The 26838-nt window shown below is 47.3% G+C and overlaps 1 protein-coding gene across 1 annotated transcript in view; it reads right to left on the bottom strand.

Moving 5' to 3' along the window:
- tmie (transmembrane inner ear) overlaps positions 1-26838 on the bottom strand; it is a 159100-nt gene that overhangs the window by 89816 nt on the left and 42446 nt on the right. Inside the window, exon 2 of the mRNA XM_038808461.1 lies at positions 12621-12735. Coding sequence (XP_038664389.1) covers positions 12621-12735 — 115 coding nt within the window. The remainder of the gene's footprint in view (positions 1-12620; positions 12736-26838) is intronic.

Raw genomic sequence — 26838 nt, 5'->3', positions numbered from 1 at the left:
CACCCTCTCTCTCTCTCTGCGCTCTTTATTGAAGTCATGCCTCTCTCTCTCTGTGCTCGTTATTGAAGTCACGCCCTCTCTCTCTCTGCGCTCTTTATTGAAGTCTCGCCCTCTCTCTCTCCGCGCTCTTTACTGAAGTCTCGACCTCTCTCTCTCCACGCTCTTTATTGAAGTCTCACCTTCTCTCTCTGTTTATTGAAGTTGTCATGATATGCAGACATGCACATAATGAGATACAAACAGGCAGCCAATGAATACAGAGAACAGGACATAACCAATCAGCAGGCAGAACACTTGGGGGTGGTTTTCCACTATAAAAGGCACAAGGCACTCATACTCCGCCTCTTTCCACTGGTGACATCTACAGTGTGAGTCAGGGTGTATGTATCATATAACTGCTGCAGCACGTGGCTAAGAGCTGGTTTGGTTCAGTCAGACAGATTAATCACACTAGGTCAGCAGAGAGTCGAACTCACAGAGGATTGAGCTAACTGTGTGACAGGTTCAATAAATCATATTGAACTAACTTCAAGGTGTGGAGTCTCTCTCAGGTAAAGCTGCACCAGTTGCAGCCCGTATTATCTTACTGTGCTTGATATGATGTACATGACATGATACCAGGAGACTGCAATCCCTAGATGATTTAACTCAATCTGTTCCGTGACGACTAGCACCATGGAGAAGATCCAACCTCCTCATCAGTTGCGGACCTCCGGCAATCTCAGTGCCAACTGGCGGTGCGGTATTGTGTGAAGCAAATAATGGCATGATGGGAAAAGTAGTCAAGTTTTCTTGGTACAAGTGAATTTAAACTGATTTCATATAACCTAAGGCACAGAATACACAGAGACAGCATGTCCTGGGAACTGGGTGACTCTGAGAGTCTAGATAAGGCTTGAAACTAGAAGTAGTCTTAACACATAACAAGCTGAACAACTATTTCTTCCTGTTCCTAAACAACTTCTTCCCTTTCTTAAAACAAAGACAAGATAATGATATGAAACTCAAGTCCCCTAAAGGTCAGCAAGGTGACGCCATTGTAACGATTATTACTTATGTTTTACTTTCGATCAAATTCCTAACCAAGTTGTATTCATGTTATCTTGATCCTATAATGTATAAGAATCGCCTTCTTTTTCTGTAATACCGCAGACTTGGGACGGACTCAGCAGTTTGTAATTGACTGCCTTCCGACTCCAAGTTTCTGCCATTTCTGCTAGCAGTTCTAATTAGTGAATAAAGTTCAGTTTTGCTTATCTAATGAATGCTGTTTGAATTTCTCTATCACAGACAAACGCGGGGAAAATATAGAATACAACAGCGGACTTTCAAGCAAAGGTTTCTGCTGTACATTGAAGCCTCAGAACTCAAGGTTGCGTCTGATACAAGGAAGTTTGTGCTTTTCCTCTCAACTGCGGGGGATCAAGCCATCCAACCCTTCAACTCGCTGAACTTCACCGAAGGCCAGGACAAGACAAAGTTTCAGACCATCCTGGACAAGCCTCTGGTCCACATTATCCACAAGGACCTGAACGACATGACGCCCCGGCTGCAGCGCATCCTCCTCAGACTCCGGAGATACGACTTTGAGCTCGTGTACACGCCTGGCAAGGAGCTCATTATTGCGGATGCCTTGTCCCGCTCCATAACCTTGTCGGCTGACCAGCCGGCATTCGTCCAACAGATCGAATCACAGATGCAGCTGTGGGCCAGCAACCTCCCGGCGTCAGATGAAAAGATGATTCGCATTCGCGAGAGGACAGCCAAATATCCTTTTCTGCAGCGTGTCATGCGCCGCCTTGCCAATGGCTGGCAAAAAGGGCAGTGCCCTCAATTCTTCAATGTGAAGGACGACTTGACGGTAGTTGATGGCATCCTCCTCAAGCTGGACCGCATTGTCATTCCACTCAGTCTCCAGAGCTTGGTGCTCTGGCAAATCCACGAGGGGCATCTGGGTGTCAAGAAGTGCAGGTGCAGAGCCAGGCAAGCTGTCTACTGGCCTGGGATTAGTCAGGATATCTCGAATATGGTCCTCAACTGTCCGACCTATCAACGCTTCCAGCCAGCACAGGGCAAGGAGACGCTTCAGCTCCACAAGATCGTAACCCCCCCATGGTCCAAGGTGGGCATCGACCTCTTTCATGCCAATGGTCGTGATTATGTGTTGATCATTGATTATTTTTCTAACTACCCAGAAGTTGTGAAGCTCTTGGACCTCACATCCAGGACCTTCATCAAGGCCTGTAAGGAGACGTTCTCCAGGCATGAGTGACAATGTCCTTGCTTCAGGAGCCAAGAGTGGTCAGGATTTGCCCAGGTATATCAGTTTCATCACGTCACTTCCAGCCCGCATTGCCCGCAGTCCAACGGGAAGGTTGAGAAAGGGGTGCACATAGTGAAGCAGCTCATCTGCAAGGCTGCGGATTCTGCTTCTGATGTCAACCTTGCGCTGCTTGCATACAGGGCAACCACTCTGTCTACCGGCATGTCACCGGCTCAACTCCTGATGAACAGGGACCTGCGGACGACTCTTCCAGCCATACACTTGCCTGACCTGGATCACCTCCCGGTTCTACAGAAGGTGCAGAAACCCAGGGACCGGCAAAAGCAGAGCTATGATGCTCATGCCACTGATTTGCCGGTGCTACTCCCAGCGGATGCTGTTCGGATCAAGCTACCTGATGGAGGCTGGTCAGCTCCAGCTGTTGTTGTTCGACAGGCTGCTCCCCGATCGTATGTTGTGCGTATGGCTGATGGCTCTGTTGTGCGGCGCAACAGACGGGCACTGCGCACAGTTGCCCACCCGCAACCACACTCTTCATTGTTTCCATCCGTTATTGTGCCACCTCCTGATGCCTCGAATCACGAGTCCACCAGTTAGGCTTCAATCCCGCCTATCAAGGAGCCGTTGTCCCCACCACCACCTCTCCAGCGGTCGACCAAGATCAGACTCAAGCCCCAGAGACTGGACTTATGAACACTTGTTTTGTTTGCTATGTTCTGTTTTTGCACCTTAGACACATGTTTTTACATGTGCATATGTTCCCATCTACTACTGTATGTAAATAAGTTAGCCTTTCGGCCTACACATGTAAATACTTTCACATAGGCCATAGAAAAACATTTCAAAAGGGGAGATGACATGATATGGATGATACAAACAGGCAGCCAATGAATACAGAGAACAGGACATAACAAATCAGCAGGCAGAACACTTGGGGGTGGTTTCCCACTATAAGAGGCAAAAGGCACTCACACTCCGCCTCTTTCCACTGGTGACATCTACAGGCATTGGGCAGGAAGGGGGGTAGGGGGAGGAGGGCGTGATGGGTCGGAAGGCAGAAGGGTAAGAGTTGGGAGGGGCGAGGAAGCACCATTGGGGGCCAGAGGCAGTAGTGGAACACAGATGCACAACATTAAAAAAAGTTGCACTCAAGAAATATGATGGCTCTGGCACTTCCTTCTGCATAGCAGGTTGACCACCAATCCCCTGCCCCAGCCCTCCGGGCATGGAGGGGAGGGGGTGTGAGGTAGAAGAGGGGGTGGCATGACAGACGAAGCCATGCTCTATGTGAAGCGGGCAAGAATGGAAGCCTCCCTGGCCCTCCGGGCTTGCCAGACCCTCATTATAAGGTCCTGTCCTCGATCCTCCGCTGGTCCTGTGGGACTGACCCGGGCTCGTCCTCCAGCCCCTCCTGATCCGGTGCCTCCTCGTCTTCCACCTTGGAGGAGGCAACATATTCCTCCCCCTCAACATTCAGCACTTTGCTCCGCTGTTGTGCCAACTTGTGGAGGGCACAGCAGACCGCCGCAAAGTAGGCGAGTGTAGTGTACTGTGCAGGGAAGTGCACCACCAGAGTGGTCGAGGCATCGGAACCGCATTGGCACGGGCAGCTGGGCAAGAGCGGGTTTTTATCCCTGGGAAGGAACGTGGAGGGGGAGTCATACTTTGGGGGCTGGCCTTTGCTGATCATGATCAGCCCTTCTGGCATCAAACTCCCCCTTCCTTCTTGCCCTCTCCCTCACTTTATAAGGGTGCCCCAATCTTTTGAAAGCCGATGTCGTGAGACCCGCCTCCTGGATTTTCTTTCCAAAAATCCGGCGGCAAGACCCAACAGCAGAGCCGGTGGACAACACACCGCTTTTTCCACCCAAGCGGAGACTTCAAAAAAAAGAAGAGAAAATTACACCCAAAATGTGATTAAAGGGTCGATTAAATGCCCCACGGTAGCCATCAGGCATGGAAGGCCTTGATCGTGCCAGCGGACACTGTGTGTTATTTTTCCAGCGACATCCAGCAGCGAACATAGCTGTGCAAATAATCAGATTATGAGGAAGCACAACCATCGATAATGGCGCGATCTAACAGAAATGCAACAGAGTCCCGTGACGAGCGCATTTAGCCGGGTATTTCCTGCCGCTCGCAACGCTGAGAAACACCAGGTTATCAGGACACCAGGATTTGTAGCAATTCATGGCCTCAGCAGGGAACGGCCCGATGAGGCCGTACATAGTCCCAGTTCCTGCACGGAGCAGCTCTGCTCTCTGGAACTTCTCAAGCAGGAAGAAATTGGGACATTTTTAAATGGTGTTATTAAGGCAAAGCTTTGGAGGAAAACGGTGTTGTCAACCATGCCAAAAACTGCAGAGAGGACAAAGGAGGAGTCATATCCTGCAAGTCACCATGAACAACACCATTAGAGATCCAATATATTAATCAATAAATGCTTTTATTTATATAACACCTTCAATGTCCTCAGGAGATCTGAAAGCACTTTGTAACCAATGAAATACTTGTGAAGCATGTTGCAAAATAGGACATGACTCAGTCAGTTTTTGCACAGCAAGAAATATTTAATTCGCTGTAAAGTGCTTTGGGATGTCCTGAGGTTATGAAATGCCATTCATTGCAAGCTTCTCCTGGTAGATAAAGATTTCAACATTTATCGTCCCCCATTTTTGAATGCCAACCAAATTAACCAGTGTATCATAAATTCAATCATTCATAGAAATATAGATAGAAAATAGAAGCAGGAGGAGACCATTCAGCCCTTCAAGCCTGCTCTGCCACTCATTATGATCATGTCTGATCAAGTTCAATACCCTAATCCCGTCTTCCCCCCATATCCCTTGATTCCTTTAGCCCCAAGAGCTGCATCAAATTCCTGCTTGAAATCACACATTTTGGCCTCAACTACTTTCTGTGGTAACGATTTGCACAGATTCACCACTCGCTGGGTGAAGAAATGTCTCCTCAACTCAGTCCTAAAACATTCACCCCTTTTCCTCAAACTATGAGTTCTGGACTCCTCCGCCATCAGGAACATTCTTTCTGAATGTACCCTGTCTAATCCTGTTAGAATTTTATAAGTTTCTGTGAGATTTCCTCTCACTCTTTAAACTCCAATGAATATAATCCTATCCGACTGTCATATGACAGTCCTGCCATCCCAGAAATCAGCCTTGTAAACCTTCAGCCTGGTAAACGCCCCCCATAGCAAGAACATCCTTCCTCTGATAAGGACACCGTAATTACACACAATATTCCAGGTGCGGCCTCACCAATGCCCTATAAAATTTCAGCAAAACATCTCTTTCCTATACACAAATCATCTCGCTATGAAGGCCAACATACCATTTACCTTCTTTACTGCCTGCTGTACCTGCACACTTACTCACTGAGTATCCGCCTCTCTCAATTTATACCCATTCAAATAATGATCTGCCTTTCTATTGTTGCTAACAAAGCGGATAACCTCACATTTATTCACACACCCTACCACCCACATAATCCCACTCTCCATCATACCCCCCCCCCCACCACCACCCACCGGCCGCAACCCGCCAGTGGGGTAACAGGCGGCCCACTGAGGGTAACGCCCAATGTAGCCCCTAAGGCGGTGCCAGGCGATGGCCACGAAGCATACTGTTGGCAAGGGCAGCACCAGCTGACAGTACCCCTGGCAGCAGGGATGGCCGCCACAGCCCCCCCCCCCACCAGAGGCGGGCACCGATGGGGCCAGGGTTGTGGGAATGGGGGGCTCATGAAGGGTTAGAGCGTGCTGTGCCAACCAGGGCCACCTGTAGCCTGGTGGACCTGATTGGGCACAGGATAACACACCATGTTAACATGTTGGCCTTTCACCCCTGAGGACAATGGATATTGGAATTCAACCAGCAATGACGGCCTTCCTGCTAGTCGCCGCAGACCTGGAGTATGCCCTGCGGATGTACGAGCTGACGCTACTCGAGGAGGATGAAGCTGCAGCAGCGGAGCGTGCCCCAGATGGAATAGGACGCAGCTGCTCAGGATGGAGAGCAAAGTAGTCGCCACATGAGACCTCGCGTGGACCGGCAGCATCTGTCGTTCGAGGACCTGCGGACTGGGCATGCCGTTGAAGACTCTGGCTGAGCAGTGAGACAGTATGACATATCTGCCAGATCATGGTGCACGTGGCATTGCCGGGGAATGGGGGAGGCCACCTGCTCCCGGTGACTACCAAGGCGAAGGTCGCCTGAGCTTTTACGCCACAGGATCCTTCCAGATGCCGACTGGGCATTTGTCTCACAGACCTCGATGCACAGGTGCATCTGCTACGTTACAGAGGTCCTATATTCCCGGTCGGCACAAAACATCCAATTCAACGTGGACCGAACCCACCAGGTTACCCAGGGAGCAAGGGTTGCCACCATCGCCGACATGCCCCGGGTCCAGGAGGTGATCGACGGGATGCATGGCGCCCTCCAAGCCTGCCGATGACAGGCCATTCTACACAAATCGAAAGGGGTTCCACTCAATGAACGTGAGGTGATATGTTATGCGACCATTAGATGTGCATGATTCATCTCTGCGCCCAATACCCGGGCGGTGTGCACAATGCCTTCATCCTGGCACACTCAACGATTCCCGAAAAGTTCGAGACGACCCTCCCCCCAGCCGGGGGGGAGGGGGGGGGGGGGGGGGGGGGGGGGGGGGGTCCTGGGCGACATTGGTTATCCACTGCAATCGTGGCTGATGACGCCACAGACCAAAGCTGAAACGCGCAATGACGACAGCCATGCAGCGACCAGGGACATGATTGAGTGGTGCTTCGGTCTCTTGAACATGTGGTTCAGGTCCCTGGGCCTCCATGATGCTGAGAGTGTCGGCCACATTGTGGCAGCCTGCTGCATCCGCCACACCATCGTGCAGCAGAGGGGTGATGTGCTGGAGGAGGAAGAGGAACGCCAGACCTCGTCCAATGAGGAAGAAGCGGGGTAGGGCGAGGATGGGCTCAGGCAGGCACGGGAGGCCGCACGACGTGTGCGCCAGGGCCAATGGATGCTCTGATCGCCTCCAGATTCCCAACTGGAAGGGGAGGAGCAGGCCAGGGGCACGGACACCGCATTAGCCCCCCCCCCCCCCCCAAGACACCCCCCGCCACCCCTGCTCCCCCCCACCTGCAACCCCTCCATCATACATATCTGCCACTCTACAGGGTGCAGGCCCTGGGTGGGATACAACACTGGGTCTGGTCATGAGATGGAGGATGATGACAACCCGCTCTGCGATGAGCTCTGACGCTCCACATTGTTTGATGATGTCTGACTCCTGCCCACTCTCGCACTTTTGACCGTTCACCTGGGTGATCCCTGCATGTGAGCTGGCAATTCCATCACATGGTGCCATTGGATGTGGGGATGATGGTGGTGGGGACTGTTGGGGGGAACCTCTCACACCCATCTGACAGAGCACCAAGGCAGGTTGTAACAGTGTTAATGGGTGTTTAATGTGCACAAATATTTACAGAAACATGGCCTAGCCCCAATAACTGTGCCCTGCACCTGTGCCAACATAACTGATGTCTATCCTTCTGGCCTCAAGTGGTTAGCATTGCTGCCTCATGGCACCGAGGTCCCATGTTCGATCCTGGCTCTGGGTCACAGCCCATGTGGAGTTTGCACATTCTCCCCATGTTTGGTGGGTTTCGCCTCCACAACCCAAAAGATGTGCAGGGTAGGTGGATTGGTCATGCTACATTGCCCCTTAATTGGAAAGAAATTAATTGGGTACTCTAAATTTATTTTTAAAAACGTTCTGGCCTTACGGGTTCGAACGCTATGTCTAGCTGGATACACAGATGGCAAATCAGACGCAGAGGCAGCGTGCTGTTATTACCGCCCTGCAACCTAGGTCCCCATTGGCTGCTGTCTTGTGGGGCGATTGGGACTGGATGGGCCCGGTTGCTGCTTGGGGGTCTCAGGGGGCATGGTGCTACTCTGTTCTGCCCACTGCCCGCTGCCCACCAGATGTGCCAGAGACAGGAGAGAAGGAGTCCGAGATGCTGCGGTGTTTTGGCACCTCCCATGCAGGAATCACCGGCACAGGCACCATCACCTCCTCCTCCCTCTGGGTGCCCGGTTGCCCCCGGGCTACTCCAAGGGACAGGTGTGTGAGCGGAGCTATTCCCTGAGGCTTTCCCATCACTCGGCGCTGCCATTCCTGGAGGCCTGCTGTGGTCTCGACCTGGGTCTGCATGCTCGCGGCCATGGAGCTCAGGACCATCGCCATTTGTGCACCACATCACCCGATGACTGTGCCACCACCTTCTGGGCCTGTGTCACATCAGCCAGTGACTGCGCAATCTCCCTCTGGCACTGGGCCACCTCCCTCTGTGGCTGCACAATGACAGCCAGTGCCTGGGCAATGCCGCTGACGTTCCCAGTCAGGGCCTGCTATGACTGGGTCACACTCAGGAGCACCGCTGCAATTTGGCTCTGGCATATGGCTGCCTGTGAGGCAGCAACACTGTCCTAGGCCTTAGCCAATGCCTGCACAGAATGCCCCAGGACTTGGACATGCTCTGGCACTAGCTGGGGGTTGGGTACACCAGATGGGCCCACCTGATCATCATCAGGTCCCGCAAGACACAAGACATGGGCTGGAGGGGAGTGGAGGTGTGGAGGTGGTGGTCATGTGGGGGTGAAGGTGAGGGTGAGGGTAGTGTGAGGGTTAGGGTGTGTGAGGGTGGTGTAGGGGTGAGGGTGGGGGTGTGGTGGTGAGGGTGGTGTGGGTATGAGGGTGGAGGTGAGGGTGACGTCGTGTGAGGGTAAGGATAGTGTGGGAATGGACAGACGTGGCATACAGAACTGCAACTAAGTGGGGTCTCACTTCATCCACCCAGTTGACCTCCCCTTCCTCTGAGCTGCCACGCACATCCAATCACGGTGATGGGTCACAGATCTGGAAGTCCCCCAGTTTTCTCCCGCCTCTCGGCAGTTATGGTCGGCCTTCTCCTGGGTGGGTGGGGGTGGGAGTGAAGGGGGGGGGGGGGGGAGTTCAGGGGAGGGTGATCAGAAAACAATAGTGTTAGATAGTTCAATGCATGCAACCCAAGGAGCGGGAAGTTGGCAGCCTCAGTGGCCAGTGCCCCCAGCCATGGCGGCTAGTATTGGTGCTGGCATGTGGTGTAGGGTGGGGGTTCAGATGCCATCCACATGGAGTCTGGGGGGTGATGGGTGTGTGGGACAGGGTTAGTGCTAGGGGCACAGTGTTGCCTACTCACCCTGGCCTCCCTGAACAGGTTATTTAGTTGTATTTACGGCAGTGCAGGCTGGTCTGGACGGTGTTGCTGGTGACGCTCACCCCCCTCTGCCGGCAGCCTCCTTCCATGGCCGGGGTACAGGTTGGCCCGCCTCGCCTCCACCCCGCATCCAGGAGGGTCTCCAGGTCAGCGTCTGTGATAAGAGGTGCCGCTCTCCTCTCTGCCAATATCGTTAGCTAGGATGTTGTGTGTGGGGAGTGGAGTGTGTATATATGGCTGTAGTTTGTCAGCCTTCTGAGTGTCAATCATGAAACCGGCAAATTCCTCATTAGAATTCCATCTTCGGTCTGTGCGCATTCAGGACCCTGACCTTCCTGTTGCTTGCCATTTTAACAAAAGATCCTGCTCCCATGCCCACATGTCTGTTCTTGGCCAGCTGCAATGTTCCAGTGAAGCGCAACGCAAACTGGAGGAACAACATCTCATCTTCCGGTTAGGCACGCTACAGCCTTCCGGCCTGAACATCGAATTCAACAACTTCAGATGATCAGCCCCACCTTGACCCATTGGTTTTCATTTCATTTTAACTGTCTTTTACCATTTCTTTCTTTCTTAATATACATTTAATTTCCCCCCCCCTCCCCAATCTTATCCACCTTTCCTTCACCTTTCTCCTCTTTGCTTCCCCCTTCCCCTCCCCCCACATCTACAGTTCATCCTCTGATGTTAGTTTCCCTGCTGTTTGACCTTTAACACTCTGCCATTAGCACTCTTTCCCCTTGATTTCTGTGGCCATTAACACCCGGTTTCCCTGGGTTTCTGTGGCTATGACTCATCTTTCATTCTCACTCCACAGTATCAATATTTCCCACTTGCTCTGTCTTTGCTTTGACAAAGAGTCATCGGACTCGAAACGTTAGCTCTTTTCTCTTCCTACAGATGCTGCCAGACTTGCTGAGATTTTCCAGCATTTTCTCATTCGTTTCATATTCCAGCATCCGCAGTAATTTGCTTTTATTCTTCACTGGAATCGATTGTGTTCCACGTGGCACCAGTGCTAGCCCCTTAACTGTGGCAGAATCACTCCAAGTGCAGCACCAGTGTTGCTGTTGTGGAACTCAACAAATCCTGCCCCAGCTCAGGAACGGAAAATCTCACTGAATACATTTAGTTGCCTCATCCGAATCATTACTATATAATGTGACCAGTTGGGGTCCGAGCATAGATCCCTGTGGTACCCCATTAGTCACTAACTGCCAATCGGAAAAAGACCCATTAATTCCAATTCTTTGTGTCCTGTCTGCTAACCAGCTTTCTGTCCATCTCAAGTCACTACCTGCAACCCCATGCAATTTAGCTTTACAGATCCTTTATCTTCTTCAAAATCCACTTACCAACACTTACCATATGCCTTTTTTAAGTCTTGAAAATTAAAACTGCTCAATGGCTCTTCTCCACTGATTTAACCATAATTTGAAAGATGGAATACCTGTCAATGTGTATTTTGCATTAAATATGCATTAAATTTTGAAAAAATACAAGTGGAGCATTAAAACAATTAACTATCAAAGTACAGAAAGGTTCAGGAGCATGGACTCAAGGCTGGATTCTCCAATTCTGTGGCTATGTCCGGAGGATTGCTGGAGCGAAGAAGGCAGAGAGGTGACTTGATAGAGGTGTACAAGGTGATGAGAGACATGGATAGAGTGGACAGCCAGAGACTTTTCTGCCCGATGGAAATAGCTGTGACGAGAGGACATAATTTTAAGGTAATTGGAGGAAGATATAGGGGAGATGTCAGAGGTAGGTTCTTTACACAGAGAGTGGTGGGCGTGTGGAATGCACTGCCAGCAGAGGTGGTGGAGTCAGAGTCATTAGGGACATTTAAGCGACTCGTAGACAGACACATGGACAGCAGTAAATTGAACAGGTGTAGGTTAGGTTGATCTTAGATTAGGATAAATGGTCGGCACAACATTGTGGACTGAAGGGCCTGTACTGTGCTGTACTGTTCTATGTTCTATGATGCATCTGGTCTTACGACCAAAACGTCGGCGTCACCCTCGCACCGATGCTCCACACAGTGGGGGGGCTAGCAACCTCGCCACGTAAAGCCCCTGGCTTTACCTTCCGATACTGAAGCAGAATAGCTTGGTCTGTGGCCGCGCACACGGCAGCAATCTGCGGCGGTCGCGCCAGACAGCATGGCGCTGGCCATGCGCAGTCCCTGCCTAAAATTGCCCCCTGTAACTCCCCTTGTCACCCCCGGACCACCCCCCAGCCCCTGCCGAAGCCCCGCTGCCAGCTGTATGCCCCCCCCCACCCCCGACTGTGGCAGCGCTGGACACAGTCCACAGCCGCCACGGCTGGTTTACAAAAGTTGAGAGGACACGCGTCCCACGTCGTCGGGAAGTTGGCCCAGTGTGGGTGGAGCATCGGGGAGGGCCTCAGGTGGCATCCTGGGGCTGTCCCAACGGCGTGCGGCTTACTCCTCGAGTGCACCGTTTTTGAGGGGGTGGAGCATCGAAACACGGCACCGCCCCCGTTTCCGGCATAAAAAGGGATTCTCCGGCTGATCGCCAAATGCGATTTCAGCGCCGGCAATCAGAGAATTCCGCCCTCGATCTATGGAGGAATATTATATGAGTCATAATTGCAGTCTTGCTTAAGAACCAACTTCAAGAATGGCAAATACAGCATACTATCCAGTCATCGGCCTCAAACTCCGAACTGTGATCTCCCTTTTAGTGAGTCTCATCAAGCATTACACATCTATACAGCCATTTTCATCTATAAGCTTACACTTGCGCACCACAAGAGGGAAATATAAAACAAAGAGGGAAATATATGGTGCAAATAGGCTTATCCTATAGTCTAACTTTAAGAGGCACTTCTACTCACTAATTGTAAGGCAGACTACACACTTTCACTCATTGTGAAGACTATCTTCCAAAAGAATTCACACATTTTATTTTCTGAAGAACAAGAAACGGAAAGGCATTGACTCCCACCTCAGTTAATATCCAAACAGCTAGCCCTGGACCATATTTCTGGAGGACCCATAAGAACAAGAACAAATTGGGCACGATAACTTACTCACGGCCAAGACGAATATGGAGAAGACTCCCACCACCTGCCATAGTCGCAGTCCCCAGAAAACCACAGTCTCCGATGTCACAGGGTCCGGTTTCTTTGGAGGAATTGTAGTGGACTGCAAAATAAAAGAGTGTCACTGGTCCTTTTGCAGGTTTAAAAGCATGTGAAACCATCCTCTGAAGAACTTCAACAGCTGCATTCACTGACTATGAAATGGTGCAAATTTACTGGGAATATGGGAGCAGGGGTAGACTATTCAATCCTCCGAGCATAGTCTGCTGTTCAATTAAATGATGGCTGATCCGTATCTCAATTCCATTTATCCAATTTGTTCCATTTCCCTTGATACTCTTTCCTCATAAAACTCTTTCGATTTCATTCTCGATAATTTAGGTTAGCACTGCTGCCTCACACGTCCAGGGACCCAGGTACAATTCCAGTCTCGGGTGACTGTCTGTGTGGAGTTTGCACTTTCTCCCCGTGTCTGCGTGGGTTTCCTCCGTGGTGCTCCGGTTTCCTCCCACAGTCCAAAGATGTACAGGTTAGGTGGATTGACCATGCCATATTGCCCTTAGTGTACAAAAGGTTAGGTGGGGTTACTGGGTTACAGGGACAGGGTGGAGATGTGGGCTTACGTAGGGTGCTCTTTCCAAGGGCCAGTGCAGACTCGATGGGCCAAATGGCCGCCTTCTGCAATGTAAATGATTCTGTGAATTTCAGTTACCATAGCATCCTCAGTCTTTTGTGGAATTGAGCTCCAGATTTCTCTCAATTTTTATTAAAAATGCTTCCTGATTTCTTTCCTCACTGGCTTAGCTTTAATGATTATGTCCTTTGATCTGGTTTCCCCCATCAAATGAAGTAGAACCATAGAAAGGTTAAGGTGCAAAAAGAGGCCATCCAGCCCACCTGTCTGTGCCAGCCAAAAGAGATAAAAGAAACTAGTTGCTCATTTTAATTCCATTTTTCAGCACCTGGCCCACAGCCAGGTGCAGATCCAGGTATCTTTTAAATGAGTTGAGAATTTCAGCCTCAACCACCACCTCAGGCAATGAATTAGAGATGCTCACTACTGTCTGGGTGGAAAAGGTATTCCTCGTATTCCCTCTAATCCTATAGTTTTCCTCTAGCTGCATTATTAATTCCTTCATCATTTTAAACAGCTGGTCATCTCTCAACCATCTAAACTGATGAATGCGAGACAAATCTATGCAAATTTATGTCTTCACAACCCCAAACCCTGCTATCATTCTGGTGAGATCCTGCTCCTTGGCCAATAGGTTTTTCCTGTGCTTCCATGTCTAAAACTGAGTGCAGTGCTTCAGGTCTGGTCTTTACAGGGTCTGTAAAACTGAAGAATAACCTCCTGCCCCTTTGACTTCCATCCCCATAGAAATAAAGGCCTATATTCCATTATCCTTTTTGACTACTTTTTGCATCTGTGCACTTTATTTATATACATGGACACACAAATCCCTTTGATCATCTACAGCTCGTATAGCCTCTCCCTGGTAAAAAAAAATACTTTGATCGTCTTTCATTTTTTGCAGGTTCCCGAGTGGATTAACTCACACTTCTTCACATTGAACTCTGTGTGCCATGGTTTTTTCAATTCAGTTCATCTGCTTAGAGAGTCAAAGAGCAATGCAACAGAGAAGTGAAGCCATTCAGCTCATTGTGCCTGTGTCTTTGTCAGCTATTTGGTGGAGCTACCCAATGTGTACGACATGCCTTTTCTTTCCTCATAGCCCTGTAATTATTTTCCCTTCCATTATTTATCAAATTCTCTTGAAAGTTATGACAGAATCTGTTTCCGCCACCCTATGCATTCCAGTTCTCAACCTCTCACTGTGTAAAAACATATGTCCTCACACGCATTGGATTTCATTGCCAAACACCCTAAATCTATGTGTCCTCTTGTCAACCCTTCTGACAGTGGAAACATTTTCTTCTTATTTCTTCTATTAAAACATTCAGGGTTTGAACATTTTATCAAATCTCCTCTTCGTTAACCTTCTCTGCTCTAAGGAGACTAATCCAGCATCTCTAGTCTCTCCACATAACCAAAGCTTTTCATCCATGATCCCACTCTAGCAAGTCTCTTCTGCACTCTCCCGGAAACCTTGACACCCTTGCTGAAGCGTGATGGTCAGAAGTGAATACAGCAAACCTCATGGGACGCAACTAGTGTTTTCTGTGTGTTTAACGCAATCTCCCATCTTTTCTGATCTATTCTTCTATTAGAAAAGCCAAAGGTTACGGATGCTTTTTTTTAACAACCTTTCCAGCAGGACCAACTACTTTCTGAGATTTGGATACATAAACCCTTAGATTTCTCGATTCCTGTGCCCCCTTCAGAATTGCACCATATTGTTTACGTTGCCTCTCTACGTTCATCCTACCAAAATATTTCATTTTGCACTTATTTACATTAAAATTTATCTCCTTTAAGATGCTTCTTAAAACCTCCCCCTTTGATCAAGTTTATGGTCATCTATCCTGATGTCTTCTGTGGCTCAGTGTTAATAATATTTCCACTGATATTGCACTTGGTAAGGGCTAATAACTACATTAAGTACGTGATGTGGAGATGCCGGCGTTGGACTGGGGTGAGCACAGTAAGAAGTCTTACACCAGGTTAAAGTCCAACAGGTTTGTTTCAAATACGAGCTTTCGGAGCACTGCTCCTTCCTCAGGTGAATGAAGAGATATGTTCCAGAAACATTTATCGAGACAAAGTCAGAGATGCCACACAATTCTTGGAATGCAAGCATTTGCGGGTAATCAAATCATTACAGATCCAGAGATAGGAGGTAATCCCAGGTTAAAGAGGTGTGAATTGTCTCAAGACAGGACAGTTGGTAGGATTTTGCAAGTCCAGGCCAGATGGTGGGGGGTGAATGTAATGCGACATGAATCCAAGATTCCGGTTGAGGCCGCACCTATGCGTGCGGAACTTTAACCTGGTGTTGTAAGACTTCTTACTGTACATTAAGTACATAATACAAGTTGTGCTGTAAGATGACTTTAAAGCATATCAGCATGACATCATTAGAAGGCAGATGCACCATGTGATCCAGTCTCAGTTTCACTTTTGCTCTGAGCAGAGCACACACACGCAGTCCTTTAAGCTTTATACCTATGTGTGACTGTTCTCTTGTCTCATCTTAATAAATGAACCCACAACTTAATTTCCTTATAAGTGATTGGTTCATTGTGTCTTGTACAGTAAATAGGTTCAAGGTATAATATCATTAAAATGACATGACAATATATCTGCCTATTTCCTTGGTCTATCAATCTCTGAAGGCTGTTACTAGCTTCTTCGTTATTTACCGTATTTCTGAATATTGTGACATTTATACTTTTTCAAACTATGCTATTTATACACAAGTCCAGGTCATTGATGCATATCAAAATGATATATGCCCCTTTGTAATTTCCTGCCCCGCCTCACTGAGATTTTGAGAGCAATAATTACATTTATATGCTTCGGTACTGCAACCAAACTGGCGGTGCATTTTGCAAGAGATTTGTTAGGTTGAGGGGATGGTGAAAAGCAACAGGGCGAGTTCTGTGTTTGAGAGAATAAGCGCCGACGCTGGGACTGAATCGTGAGTGTTCTAAGTGGATAAAAGAGGTACCAGTCCCGGAGCAATTCAGGTCCCATTAATGGGCTAGCACCGGCGCTACGTAGAACCCATGCAATTCCAACGCATGCCAACCCTCACCCCAGCCAGGATAATGGCACAGGTAGCGCTAGAGCACGCCCATCCCATTGATAGGTCAGCTGGGGTCAGAGGGTATTAGCGGTGACCTGGGGGGGGGGGGGGGGCACCTATATGACCCATAGCACTAAGTTACCAGTGGGCAGTCAGTGCCATACGCAGCCGCAGGTGTGGCCTCACCAATGTCCTATACAATTGCAATAAAACATCCTTATTCCTATACTTAAATCCTCTCACTATGAAGGCCAACATACCATTGCCTTCTTTACTGCCTGCTGTAGCTGTTTGCTTACTTTCAGCGACTGATGCACGAGGGCACCAAGGTCTCACTGAGTATCTAACTCTCTCAATTTACACCCATTCAAATAATAATCTGTCTTCCTATTTTTGCTACTGAAACAGATAAACTCACATTTATCCATATTACCTACATCTGCCATGCATGTGTCCACTCACTCAGCCTGTCCAAATCCCACTGAAGCATCTCTGCATCCGCCTCACAGCTCACCCTCCCACCCAACTTGTGTCAAGTGCAAATTTGGAGATAATACATTTAGTTCCCTCATGCAAATCATTAATATATAATGTGAACAGTTGGGGTTGCAGCACAGATCCCTGCAATACCCCACTAGTCATTGCCTGCCAATCAGAAAAAGACCCATTTATTCCAACTTTTTGTTCCTGTCTGCTAAACAGCTTTCTATCCATCTCAAGACTCTACCTGCAATCCCATGCATTTTAACTTTACATAGTAATATGTAATATGACACCTTGTCGAAAGCCTCCTGAAAGTCTAAAACACCACATCCATCCATTCTCCCTGGTGAACTCTACTAGTTACATCTTCAAAGAATTCCTGTCGATTTGTCAAGCATGATTTCCCTTTGGTAAATCCATGCTGACTTTGTCTGATTATACCACTGCTTTCTAAATACTGTGCTATGAAATTCTTGAAAATGGACTTTAGCCGCTTCCATACTACTGACGTTAGGCTCACTGGTCTATAGTTCCCTCCCTTTTTGAATAGTAGGGTTATATTAGCTACCGACCAATCTGTAGGAACCATTCCCGAGTCCATAGAATTTTGAAAAATGACCACCAATGGATCTACTATTTCTAGGGCCGCTTACTTCAGTACTCTGGGATGAAGATTATCAGGCCCTGGAGATTTATCCACCTTCAGTCCAATTTATTTCCCCCAAACCATTTCTTTACTAATACTAATTTCCTTCAGTTCCTTACTAAAACTTATTTCTCAGAACTTCCGGTACATGAAAAAATGAAAATAGCTTATTGTCACGAGTAGGCTTCAATGAAGTTACTGTGAAAAGCCCCTAGTCGCCACATTCCAGCGCCTGTCCGGGGAGGCTGTCCATGTCTTCCTTTGCGAAGATAGAAGCAAAGTACGAATTTAATTCCTCAGCCATTTCTTTGTTGCCCGTTATGAATTCCACCATTTCCCCCGTAAGAGGCCTAAATTTGTTTTTAATCAAGCTTTATCTCTTGACATACCTATAGAAACTTTTACAGTCAGTTTTTATGTTCCCCACTTGCTTACTTTCAAATTGTATTTTCTCCTTCTTAATCAATCCCTTGGTCCGCCTTTGCTGAATTTTAAACTGTTCCCAATCCTCAGGTGTATTGCTTTTTCTTACTGATTTGTATGCCTCTTCTTTGAATCTAATCCTATCTCTAATTTCCCTTGTAAGCCATGGTTTGGCCACAGTTTCATTTCTATTCTTCTACCAAATAGGAATAAACTAAAAGTATCAATTACAATATCACGCTCTCTTGCACTCATAAATCAGTGACTTAGAACAGTTATGAATATATGCTGCTGGAAACACTGGCACTTCATGTTTTTGTCTCTCTTTATTTCTCCGTCGGTTCTTCTGTCGGTCTCAACTGCCCTTTTTTTCAACTCGTCATTCTCCCTTTGTCTAATAATTTTTTTTGCTGTCTTCCTGACTTATCTACTTTCTCTAGTTCTGTTTTTATCTTGGCTCCTCACTTCGATTTGCTTTCTATCACGTTCTCTCTTTGCTTTTGCTTTCTCTGCTATCAATGTGCTTCTCTGTCTTAAAAATACAGGTAGGGTTGTGAACAATGACACAGGACTGGATCGTTTTGGTAGCTCTTGAAAGCAATATTTGGAAAAATGAATCATAGCTATTAAATACTTGAATTTCTAAGATGCATGAACTTGAATAAAAGGAGTTGTGGTCGAACTGCCAATCACAGAACATGGACTATTATTTAATTATGCTTTTCGCCAATTCCTGTTGAATAACAATCTGAACCAGAGCACTTAAGAAATGAGCAAATAATTGTATAATGATTTCAGCCAGGCTGAATAATTGATTTCCATTTGGGTTCATATCTGTCCTGCTCCATTTATTTTTGTTGAAGTTTTTCAAATACTGAGATTTTATCTTTTATTCATTTTATCTTTTATTCATTTATCATTTTCTGGAATATGGGTGTCACTAGCAAGTATTCCGTGCCTATTCCTAGTTGATCTTGAGAAGGTGGTAATGGGTCTTCTCCCTGGACTGTTGCAGTCCATGCTTTCTTTTATTCATTCATAGGATGTCGGTGTCACTGGCTGGACCAGGATTTATAGCCCTAACCCTAATTGTCCTTGGGAAGGTGGTGGTGAGCTGCCTTCTTGAAGCGCTGGACTCCATGTGGTGTAGGTACACCCACAGTGCTGTCAGGGAGACAGTTCCAGGATTTTAATCATCCAACATCGGTGAAAGAATAGCGATATATTTCAAGTCAGATTGGTGAGTGGTTAGTGGGGAACTTCCAGATGTGGTATTTCCATGTGTCTGCTGATCTTGTCCTTGTAGATGGTAGTGGACATGGATTTGGAAGGTGCTTTGAAGGCTCAGTGGGTTCCTGCTGCGCATCTTGTAGATTGTACACAGTGCTGCTACTGTGTATCAGTGGTGGAGGGAATGAATGTTTATGGATGGGGTATCAGTCAAATTGGCTGCTTTGTACTGTATGGTGTCGAGCTTCCTGAGAGTTTTTGGAGCTGCACTCACCCCGGCAACTGGAAAATATACAATCACATTCCTGATCAGCTCCTTATAGATGGTGAACATGCTTTTGAGGAGTCAGGAAGTGAATTACTTGCCACAGGATTCCTAGCCTTTGACCTGCTCTTGTAGCCACAGTTATTATATAGCTAATTCAATGTAGTTTAGTTTTTGGTCAATGATAACCCCCGGAAGTTGATAGTGGGGGATTCAGCGATCATAATGCCAGTTAATGGTAAGAGGTGAAGGTTAGATTCTCTCTTGTTGGAGATGGTCATTGCCTGGCCCATGACTTCATAAAAGCTAAGGTCAGGAATTTCTGCTGAGGCTCCACCAGTGAAACCATGGCAATGTGGCATGAGCAGCTCCCAGGAAATTTCCCACCTAAGAAAGTGGATGAGGTAAATCAAAAATTTGGAACTTGTGGGCTACACATCTCTGACTTTAATTCCCTCTTCTTGGCCAAAATGAGGTCAAGGCGCAGTCGAAAAGAAGAAGTGTGACTTTCTCCCTCCTTTCTTGACCTATTATAATTTCAGATTCCAGGCAGCCAGGATGTCTGCCCCAAGCTGCTGGAGCTCTCTTGTAATTTGCTGATTGGGTTCCAATGTTGTTATCATCATCTGTTTCTTTCTAAATTCATTCATGAGACTTACATCCCTGTTGAGGGCAACATTTATTGCCCATCCCTAATCATCCTTAAGATGGTGGTGGTGGGCCACTTCTGTCAGGAAGGGAGGTGCAGAATTTTGGCACCTTGATGTATTTCCAAGTCGGGGCGATGGAGGGGTCTGCAACACAACTTATTGATGGTACACACTGCTCCCACTGTGCATTGGTGGTAGTATTGTTTAAGAACATTGATCAGTTGCTAAACAACAGAACTGTTTGTTTTGAATGATATTGAGCTTTTTTTTATGTTGTTGTTCTGTTATGTTATGTTGTTGGGGCTCCACCATCAAGGCAAATGGAGAATATTCCATCATACTCCTGACTTGTGTCTTGTAGGTGATAGAAGAGCTTCGGAGAGTCAGGATGTGAGTTATGAGCAAGTCTCTGACCAATGCTTGTAACCACGGCACTTATGTGGTTGGTCCATTTAAGTTTTTGGTCAATGGGTAATTCCAGGCTGTTGATGGAGGGTTCAATAATGGGAATGTCTCTGAATGTCAAAGGCAGGAGATAGACTTTCTGATGTTTTGAGGCTTGGCTAGGCAGAGGAGCACTAATAGCTTCCTTGCTGAACTGAATATGTCAGGAGCTGGATTTAAAACTGGGAGAAACCTTGACAGGTTTGTTTTTAAGAAACTATTTGTCGGTTTCCTTCTGAATCAGGACGTACCGGGTTATCACTCTAGATTATTACCGTTGGACTGCCATTTTGCTCCTAGTCTCTTACCACAAGACTACAAGATGTAGGAGCAGAAGTAGGCCACTCGGCCCATCACGTCTGCTCCACCATTCAATGAAATTGTGACTGATCTGATACGATAATCCTCAGCTCCATTTTCCTACCTTATCCCCATAATCCTTCATTCCCTTTCTGATTAAAAATCTGTCTATCTCAGTCTTGAACATAGGAACATATGAACTTTCCACATGAGGAAACATCCTCTCAACACCTATCCTGTCAAGATTCCTTAGAATCCTATATGTCTCAATAAAGTCACCTCATTTTCTTCTGAACCCCATTGAGTACAGGCCCAATCTACTCAACCTCTTCTCATCAGAAAATTCCTCCATGCCCAGGATCAACCTAGTGAATCTTCTCTGGACTGACTCCAGAGTTAAGTGCTGTTGATTTCCAGCTCAGCACTTCAAAGTCACTTAAGTGTGGAGGGTGATTGGAATGCACTTAACTCTTTTTGAAATGGCTGATGTTTGTAAACATTGTGGTTACAGCACTTTAGAGTTACTCATCCATAATACCACAAGAATGAATAAAGCAAGGCTCACAGATGCGTTTGCAGGAGCTGTCAATCACAGCCCATTAAGATAAATTAATGAATGGCTTGCAGCTAAAGGATTTGAGGGGTTTAAACAGGGAAAAGTGAATTACAACAACTGTTGAATTCCAGCCATAGTCTCCCAAATGGAGAATCCTGCCCATTGAAAATAATTCTGGCCCCAGCACGGAGCCATGTGACACTCCATTAGTTACAGATTGTTACCCTGAAAATGCTCCTCTTATCCCAACTCTCTGTCTTCTATCAATTAGCCAATCCTCTATCAATGCTAATATACTGTCCTCAACACCATGGGTTCTTATTTTATGAAGTAGCCTTTTATGTGGTACCTTATTGAACTTACCTAGCTCCACAATTTTCACTTGGACTTCCTCAGAAATGTGGATTGTACCTGTTCTGAGAATCCTCCTTTCAAAGTGCAGGAGTGTGGGGAGGAGTCAAACCACGTCCCCTTTTTACGACACCAGCTGCCTTAGTCTGCTAAGCTTAAATGTCCCAAAGCTACGGATAAAAAGTAATTGTGTAAGGATAGCGTGGTAAGTAAGTAATTGATGGGTTAGGGTGGGCTGGTGGTTTTGGGGTAGTCAGATCGTGGAGTCTCGGGTGGTAGTCGAGCAGTCAGGGAGATTAAGGCGGCATGTTGGGTGTATATCAGGGGCATCAAGTGGGGTAGTCAGGTTTGAGGGAAATTTGGGGGGTGAAGGTAGTTGGGGTAAGGATGGGTTGATGGGACAAGAAGGGTAGTCAGGTGTCAGAGGGAGGTAATCAAGAGAAGGGTCCAGTGAGGAGCAGGGGGTGGTCAGTAGTATAGATATCCAGGAGTTAAAACTGGTTTCAATCTCACTACCATTTCCTGGGTAACTATTCCACTTAGTAAGTTAGAACCATCCCAAGTCACCAACTTTAACTCAAAGCTTCGAAGGGATCCAGATGCAAGGTCATTACCCATTGGAATTCCAAATTTCCTGGCAATTCCCACGTAGTCAGTACGTGTGGTCTTCCGAGGTGTATCTCCAGGGCAGGACCATTCGGAGATCAGAAATCCTGGGCCATGATTCAATTATCTTGGAGAAAAATTAGTTTAAAACTATCTTGTGAGTTTTATAAAATGCTTCACTCCTGCCATCCAGTGAGCCTGAGCGGTACTACAGGTTGCTTGTCACCCTAGCCTAAAGGGGTTCCATTCCTTTCAGATATTCTTCACCACTTCTGAAGATATTGGTTCTTCTTGGTGGGGCATCAGCGGCCTTGCTCCCATCCCATATCTCGGCCACCCAGTCCCTTCACATATGTGAGTGCCAGCCAGCTATTGCTCCAGGCTCCACTGAAATTCAATGGTGCCAACCTGCTGATAATAACTGAGGCCAATGCAAGATCCTTGTGCCAGAACAAGTAGGCAAGAAGTACGCCTGATAATGGACCTCATTTTAACTAGTCCGACGAGCTGGGAATGCTTATTGTTCATCCCAGGCAGCTCTCTGGTGATCCAGCTGCACCACTGCCGGTGGCCCTCAGGAAGCACTTGGTAGAAGAAGCTTATAACCGACTTTGGACCGTTGCTAAATTTACATTCAGGTAAGCATTTTATACATACGTTTTTGCTGACAGTTCTCCAGCGTTCCCATTAAGAATTGACAGTTAAGTTACATTTAGACCTGGCCATACTAATCACAGCCAACTCCACCCTGGCTATCTGCAGGGACGTTCAATTTATGAAAAGGTTGCTGAAACAAGAATTAGCATAATCAAATGGACTATTTCAGACTTAGACCCTGGACACCCAAGACTTTAGATCTTGCCAATATCGCCGCTGGCACAATTTGAGCACAGAATGTGAATCTTACACCACCCACCATAATTTTACATCTATAAAGTGGTGATAGCACCAATAAATTTCTCGGCTATAGAGGTTATTTTTCTTTGCAAACAGAATGCGGTGAGATAAATGTTTAATTTAGCAAATAGAGCCAGGGGGTAGAGAAAATCTTGAATGCTGAATGAATTGGCTTTAAATGAGGGCAAAGCGCATGAGACCAGGTCCTTGCCCTAACTACCTTCAATGAAAATGGCTTGGAAAAAGCCTCAATTTAAATTTCACTGCAGCATATGACACGGTCTGACAACTGGTCTCTGTCATAATCGTAAGAGTCCTCTTTCCATGGGTTACTGACGCCATTGAATTATTACTCTGAGACAGATGGTTCAGGGTATACATGGGTGATGAGACAAATGCCTGGAGAAACAGTCCAATGGGCTTCCCGAGGGATCTGTTCTAGTCTCAACACTGTTCAGGCAGAAGGTACAGAATTCTGAAGACTCGCACATCCAGGCATAGGAATAGCTTCTTCCCCACAGCTACAAGACTCCTCAATGACTCCCCCTCGGACTGATCTGTTACCTGTAAGAACACTATTCACGATGCCCTATGATGTTCTTGTGATGCACGATCAATTGTACAAAGACTAAGGTTGGATACAACTGTGGCTTTATTGCAGTAAGATGTGTGGCCTCCCACAGCAGCTGGCGAAATGGCTGCTGAATAGAGGACATGCATATTTATACTCCTCCTAGTGGGCGGAACCAGCAGGCAGGGGCTACCAGGGAACCTGTCGTACAGGTACTACCTTACATCACCTAATACAGGTGCTACAAGACTCCTCAATGACTCCCCCTCGGACTGATTTGTTACCTGTCAGAGCAGTATTCACGATGCCCTATGCTGCTCTTGCTCATGTATTTGCTTTGTTTGGCCCCTTGTTCTGCACTGTAACCAATCACTGTTTGTCGATGTATCATTTGTCAATGCACTCTGTTGATTATTCTTTTTGTCTACTATGTACGTACTGTGTAGGTTCCCTTGGCCGCAGAAATATACTTTTCACTGTACTTCGGTACATGTGACAATAAAATCAAATCAACTTAAATCACTTAAATCAAACTCTCTAACAATGATCTGTGTCTAACCCTGTCTCGGAGGCTCATCAATGCTGACAATGTTTGCTGTGCCTCTCGGACTAGGACTTTTTCTGAACTAGAGGAAACACTAAACAATGATATTGCAAAGCTGGCCAACTCTTGCCAGACATGGCACCTTCAGCCCAGCAGCTGAAAAAAGTCCCAAGTATTTTCCACCTCCACCATGCCAGTGCCAAGAGGGAAATCAACATCTCATGGAATGGAAGGAGACTGAATCACAAACATCTGTTTATCACAGTGTTACCTTTGACCGAACGCTAACATACAAAGATCATCTGAGCAAAACAGCAGCAAACATCAAAATTGCGAAACAACCTCCGCAGCAAACTTGTTGCCTCTTCATGTGGTGCAGATGCACAAACCTTAAGGACCTCAGCTTTTGCCATTATCTATTTGACTGCAGAGCACTGAACACCAGAATGGTAAAATTCACCCCACACCAGTCTTGTAGATAGCCAGCTCAACGCATCAATGCATATCATTTCAGATACCCTCCAATCAGCTGCAACTACCCTGGCTCCCATTCCTGAGCAACAACCCACTTCCTCACATAAGAAGGCAAAAATTGCAGCAAGGAAGGTCCAGGAGAAGGTTGATATAAACTCAAGCCTGTCGCTGCACAAGAACTTGTCAATCTACCTGCTGTTCACCTTCCACCACGCCAGCCTGTGTGACTAAGATCACTGTGCCAAGGAATAACAGCAGAGACTCTATGGCAGCAGTATTGGAACCAACACACCACCATTAAAAAACTCTTCCCCATCACTGATCCCACAGCCCCTCCCACCTGACTTCAATCCGCTATGCCAATATTGGGCACTCCTCAACAATTTCTGCAGTGACCAAGGCCTTTGTGCAGCAAATTGGCACAAGTGGGACCTTGCAGGGAACCCGGTCTGCAGTTGTAGTGCACACTAATTAATGCTCACATCACTGAAGACTGTCCCCTGACAAAATTCATAGGAGGGTTCAGAGAGCTTCATTTATCCACAGCGTAAGATATTGCCTGACTTAATAATCACTGCACATGCTAAAACAAATGTTTAATAGCTGACAACAGCTGCTGTGGATAAATGTGCTTCAGTTTGACAATTTTGATAACATTTTTTTTAAACCCCTCTCTTATCGACATGCAGATTTAAATTAAACTGATATGGTGGATCTGAAAATGGAGTTTTATTGAAGATTTCGAACAGGAAATATTCCACTCATAACATTATATGTTGCAGGGAATTATATTGCTTATCATCACATTAACCCTCTAGCTGCAACGTCAGAAGGTTAGGTATTTTCATTTAACCAATTCCTCAATTCACTTGAAGAGAAGCAAGATGTAAAGATCCAAGTAGAGCTCGGTGAGGGAGTATAGAGTAGTCAGTAGCCTGGTTCAGTGGTCACACTCTCATCCTTGAGGTCGGTGATTATGAGCTCAAAGCCCCACTCCAGAGTCTTGCCAGACTGACACCGGTGCAGTGCTGAGGTAGTGCTGTGCTGTCGGAGGAATGAGATGTTGAGCTCTCTCTGGCCCTCTTAATTGGATGAAGAAAATCGCGTGCTCTATTTCAGAACAGAAGCCTGGGAATCTCCCTGCTGTCCTCACCAATGTTCATTCCCCAATCAACATCACTAAAAGAGACAATTTGGTCATTTATTGCATTGTTATGTATGGAAAGTTTTCTGGGTAGAAATTGGCTGCCATGTTTCCTGCCTTACAACAATGACTACTTTAAAAATACTGAATCGGTTGTCAAGAGCTTTGGAATGTTCTAAAGTGAAAGATGCTACATAAATGCAAGTTCTTTCTTTCTCTTCGGAGCACATCTGTCATAAGTGTTTTAGAATGAGCAGATCAGCTTTCATGGGCGGGATTCTGCCGTAATCGGCGGGGTGGGCTACTCCGGCGGGAAGGAGCGGCGTGAACCACTCCGGCTTCAGGCCACTTCAAAGGTGCAGTTCCTCCGCACCTTCAGGGGCTAGGCCAGCCCCGGGAAGGGGCTTGGCGCCACGCCATCCAGTGCTGAAGGGCCTCCGCCAGCCGACGCGAGTTGGCGCATGCGCAGAGGGCTTCGTTTCCGCACCGGCCATGGTGGACTGGTACAGCCGCCGGTGCGGAAGAATAGAGTGCCCCCACGGAACAGGCCCGCCCGCGGATCGGTGGCCCGATCGCAGGCCAGGCCACTGTGGGGGCACCTCCCGGGGCCAGATCCCCCTACGCCGCCCCGAGAACCCCAGAGGCCGCCTGTGCCACCAGGTCCCGCCGGTAAGGACCTACTTCAATTTACGTTGGCGGGACCGGCAAAAAACGGGCAACCACTCGGCCCATCGCGGGCCAGCGCGGCGCGATTCCCGCCCCTGCCAAATCTCCAGCGCCGAATAATTCGGCAGCCGGTGGGGGCGGGATTCGCGCTGACCCCCGGCAATTCTCCGACCGGGCGGGGTTGGAGAATCCCACCCCATGTCCCCAACCTTTGTGCTCAGTGCTTCGAGCCGAAAAACTGCTGTG

The sequence above is a fragment of the Scyliorhinus canicula genome, chromosome 10 (genome assembly GCF_902713615.1).
Source record: "Scyliorhinus canicula chromosome 10, sScyCan1.1, whole genome shotgun sequence".
Classification (NCBI taxonomy): domain Eukaryota; kingdom Metazoa; phylum Chordata; class Chondrichthyes; order Carcharhiniformes; family Scyliorhinidae; genus Scyliorhinus; species Scyliorhinus canicula.
This window is presented reverse-complemented; position numbering and strand designations above follow the sequence as displayed.